The sequence below is a fragment of the Bufo gargarizans genome, chromosome 9, assembly GCF_014858855.1.
Source record: "Bufo gargarizans isolate SCDJY-AF-19 chromosome 9, ASM1485885v1, whole genome shotgun sequence".
NCBI lineage: Eukaryota > Metazoa > Chordata > Amphibia > Anura > Bufonidae > Bufo > Bufo gargarizans.
Genome location: NC_058088.1, coordinates 135,840,159 through 135,845,226, shown reverse-complemented (window position 1 = coordinate 135,845,226; position 5,068 = coordinate 135,840,159). Strand labels below are relative to the sequence as shown.

General features: G+C 45.7%; 1 protein-coding gene across 1 annotated transcript; it reads right to left on the bottom strand.

Moving 5' to 3' along the window:
* Positions 1-2,240: 2,240 nt before the first annotated feature.
* Positions 2,241-4,235, bottom strand: LOC122919815 (pollen-specific leucine-rich repeat extensin-like protein 2). The gene is made up of 2 exons (XM_044269004.1): positions 4,123-4,235; positions 2,241-2,865 (listed from the first exon to the last, which is right to left on the bottom strand). The coding sequence occupies exons 1-2, from the start codon at positions 4,134-4,136 to the stop codon at positions 2,241-2,243; spliced, it is 639 nt and encodes a 212-aa protein (XP_044124939.1). The 5' UTR covers positions 4,137-4,235.
* Between the last annotated feature and the right edge of the window lie 833 nt (positions 4,236-5,068).

The window sequence follows — 5,068 nt, the reverse complement described above, 5'->3', positions numbered from 1 at the left end:
CTGGGCCTAAATATATGCCAATGGACTGTTGCAGTGGTGGCTGACGTGAAGCCTCATTCTCTGCTATGACATGCAGACTAATTCTCTGCTGACATGAAGACAGATTCTCTGTTACGGGACCTCCCTCCTCTGCCTGGGTGCTGGGCCTGAATATATGCCAATGGACTGTTGCAGTGGTGGGTGACGTGAAGCCTGATTCTCTGCTATGACATGCAGACTAATTCTCTGCTGACATGAAGCCAGATTGTCTGTTACGGGACCTCTCTCCTCTGCCTGTGTGTGTGCTGGGCCTAAATATATGCCAATGGACTGTTGCAGTGGTGGCTGACGTGAAGCCTCATTCTCTGCTATGACATGCAGACTAATTCTCTGCTGACATGAAGACAGATTCTCTGTTACGGGACCTCCCTCCTCTGCCTGGGTGCTGGGCCTGAATATATGCCAATGGACTGTTGCAGTGGTGGGTGACGTGAAGCCTGATTCTCTGCTATGACATGCAGACTAATTCTCTGCTGACATGAAGCCAGATTGTCTGTTACGGGACCTCTCTCCTCTGCCTGTGTGTGTGCTGGGCTTAAATATATGCCAATGGACTGTTGCAGTGGTGGCTGACGTGAAGCCTCATTCTCTGCTATGACATGCAGACTAATTCTCTGCTGACATGAAGCCAGATTGTCTGTTACGGGACCTCTCTCCTCTGCCTGTGTGTGTGCTGGGCCTAAATATATGCCAATGGACTGTTGCAGTGGTGGCTGACGTGAAGCCTCATTCTCTGCTATGACATGCAGACTAATTCTCTGCTGACATGAAGCCAGATTGTCTGTTACGGGACCTCTCTCCTCTGCCTGTGTGTGTGCTGGGCCTAAATATATGCCAATGGACTGTTGCAGTGGTGGCTGACGTGAAGCCTCATTCTCTGCTATGACATGCAGACTAATTCTCTGCTGACATGAAGACAGATTCTCTGTTACGGGACCTCCCTCCTCTGCCTGGGTGCTGGGCCTAAATATATGCCAATGGACTGTTGCAGTGGTGGCTGACGTGAAGCCTCATTCTCTGCTATGACATGCAGACTGATTCTCTGCTGACATGAAGCCAGATCGTCTGTTACGGGACCTCTCTGCTCTGCCTGTGTGCTAGGCCTAAATATATGCCAATGGACTGTTGCAGTGGTGGGTGACGTGAAGCCTCATTCTCTGCTATGACATGCAGACTGATTCTCTGCTGTCATGAAGACAGATTCTCTGTTACGGGACCTCCCTCCTCTGCCTGGGTGCTGGGCCTAAATATATGCCAATGGACTGTTGCAGTGGTGGCTGACGTGAAGCCTCATTCTCTGCTATGACATGCAGACTAATTCTCTGCTGACATGAAGACAGATTCTCTGTTACGGGACCTCTCTCCTCTGCCTGGGTGCCGGGGCCTAAATATCTGAGAATGGACTGTTCCAGTGGTGGGTGACGGGAAGCCAGATTCTCTGCTATGGAACCTCTCTCCAATTGATTTTGGTTAATTTTTATTTATTTAATTTTTATTTTAATTCATTTCCCTATCCACATTTGTTTGCAGGGGATTTACCTACATGTTGCTGCCTTTTGCAGCCCTCTAGCTCTTTCCTGGGCTGTTTTACAGCCTTTTTAGTGCCGAAAAGTTCGGGTCCCCATTGACTTCAATGGGGTTCGGGTTCGGGACGAAGTTCGGATCGGGTTCGGATCCCGAACCCGAACATTTCCGGGATGTTCGGCCGAACTTCTCGAACCCGAACATCCAGGTGTTCGCTCAACTCTACTTGCGGGCTGAGATTTTTTGGACATCACATATTTCAAAACAAAATATTAATGATGTTTCTGTCTAAATGGAATTTTTCAGAAACATCTTGATGGCTCTTATGGTCCAAAAAGTTTTCTAATACCTCATCTGCACAGGAACCCTAAATAAAGATCTTTATCGTCCAAATAAAGTGTGGCTTTCTGAGATATAGTGTGTGTAGCTTTTGTTTTAGAATGCATTTTAAAATGTACATGTTGTGTGTAGTGTGCAAATAAAACAATAGTCAAATTTTTTGGGACCCAAACCAAACTTTAGTGAAAATAAGGGGTCACCCAAAACACTGGCAATGAAAATAATCTTACAACACACAAATAACATAAAAATAAAGTGCTTAATATAAAACAACCCTCCCAAATTACAAATCTAGAAGGTCCCGCGTGAATGAGCCCGGTGCAAATGTGGACCGTGGCCTAACCTGGGCCTGTGTTGGGGCACCTGTTGGTAATTGGGGCTGGTAAAGGGGCTGGCCCCCAGGATGAATAGGCCCCTGAGGTGGAAGGTACTGGGGAAGGGGGGGGGGCATAAGAAGGGCCTTGGGTGGGTTGGGGTGGGAATGAATATGGGGCAGGATTTGGCTGCTGGCCTGCATTTTCAACCTGGAGTTTCAATGCATGCAATGGCCCAATGAGGTCTCCATGGTTGGGGCAAGTAAACATTTTTATCACCATATTTAAGCAAGCCATGCAGTCTGGCTGCTCATTCGCAGGGACCTGCTGCAGTAGCGGCCCCAGTCCCCTCAACAGTTTCTCCTCCTTGCCATCACTCCTCCTCTGGGCCAGAAAATCGATGACTCGGGCATCAATTACTTCCCGACTCTCTGGCACAGAGGAAGAGGGAGGGACACGGCGGCGATGTCTGGGCTGGGGTTGAACTATCCGCGGTGGACTGGATAGTGGTTGGGGGCCTTGGCTCTGGGTGGAGTCCTCGGGGTCCTCAGCCGGCGTGGGAGCAGGACTTGTGGCGGGGGAGAAAACCGCAGGGGTCTCACTCCCAGACGTCTCGGAATCAGCCGAGGGATCCAGACTGTCCACAGTTCTGAAATGGAATTTCAAAAAAAAGTACATTACATTTTGGCCTGGATTACATTTATAAATACACAGACTATATATTAGTTAGAATCTGGCGTGTGTCTCCAAATTAGATACAGAGTGGTAGCATAGATCAGACATTTGATTTTAATTACTCACTACTAGCTTAGAGGTGAACAGTGCAAAATGGAGAAAAATAGTCATTTGACATGTAACGCCAGCAGAAGTCTTGTAAAGGCATAATGTTACTGAAAATGGCAAACATTGTTTGCCGTTTTGAGCTGTCCAACAACTGAAGAGGATTCAACATTCAAGGGCCGAAACCAGTGCCAACGGCATCTCGTCAGGATGTGACCCGCTACCACCATCCAAAGTATCAAGCGGAAAATAGATTCGAGTATACGATCATTTACTAAGAATGTACATGTACCAGCCCTCTATTGACCATGGTGAGAGTATTACTTTTAATCCTGCTGGTCAACCGTAGTTGGAACATCATTATAATCCTTTTTCTATGGATCCGGTTTTTTGACATTTTCATAGTTTTCAGAAAGGAATCAATGTTGGCTTTGGTTCAGTACCATTTAAGCAATATAAATGACAATACCAATACCTAAGGAGTTCCATTTTCAAATACATACCAAAGTAAGGGAATCGGTCTGTATTAAACCAAAGTGGCATTGTCCCAAAACTAAAATATGAAATACATATTCGGCCCTCCTATTCGGCCCTTCCAATTCTTGCGGGCAAACTAGATGATCTACTGTATGAGGAAATAAAGCGTGCAGTGTGCACGTGTCATCTGCCTTCTCCTATTTCTTGTTCATATTGCAAACATCTTAGTCCCTAGACGGACAATAAATGTATTGTACACCAAAAAAACAGAGAGGGGAGGCGCAATCTGCACACTACACGTGTCGTTTCAGCAAACAGATCATAAGCGGTGGGCCCCAGATTAACCACACCCCAAAAATAATGTAGACTAACAACACCAGGCATGTACAAACTGTTGCCCACCAGCTGATGCACAACTACAACTCCCAACCGGACTGGTAAGTTTACAGCTAGTCAGCTATGCTGCGAGTTTGCGTTGTTATACAGCTGGATGGAGTCAGTTATGACATGGCTGCACTAGAGAAAGTATAGATCAACAATACAAGAACACAACTGGATCCTTTAAATTCTGGTTCTGTTTTACCCGTCTACATACTACCGAAAGTGTGCCCTTTCAATACATTCATAGTAAAAACAGAAAACTACTTACGGCCTCAAATCCATTACTGGCCTTAAGAACTGCAGCTGGGCAGTGTATATGTAGGCCCGTTTTTTTGAGGTTCCTTCCCCACTCCGGCCTTTGTTGCTAACCTCTCGCCGGAATTGGTCCCGGCAACTCGCCCATCTTGTTTTGGTTTGCTTGACTGTTTAAAAATGAAATGAAAGACAATTGTGAGATCTACTTTTTTTGGGAAAAACTACATTTTTTCAAAAAAATAAAAATAAAAAGGGAAAAGGAAAATGCGCAAAATAAGCAATAATGGAAAAAGCACATGATACAGTCCAGCAGGTGTGTGGATGCAAGCCATTAGGACTAATAAACGTTACAATATGTGAAGGTGACAACTGTAAGATGCTCAATTTCAAGGTAAAAAGTAGCCAGACGTTATTATACATGAGTACTGAATGCTGTCGCAAAGGGCAGGACAGCCATTTAAATATGGAAATGGAATTTAATACACGTCTCTATAATAAGCCAGGTACAGGGCTTTCGGATAAATGAGGCGGTACAACAAAGAAAACACTATGGTGCCCTCTGGAAATTACAAACTACATATTTGGCCCACACAGAGGAAAATGACAGCACATCTACATTGCTATCACTTACCTAATTCAGCACGACCTCGGCTATCCGCTTTGGCCCATTCATGCTTGCGTAGGCTCCGGGCCACTTGTTCCCATGAGGCCTCCTTTTTAACCCGGTCGCAATACGAGTTGGCCCGGATGTCCCAAAGTTCGGGCCTCTCCTGGACCAGGGTTATCAACTTTTCTACATTAAACCTTGGCATGGTGGCTGCTGAAAACTTGAAAAATGGCTGCCTCACCACACACCAGCTTGTCTGCACAGGAGGCTCGAAATTACCATATCCTGTGACCATATACTTCCTGTATCTATTTTTTTAAGAATTTATTGGCCCAAGTTTTGGCAGACAATT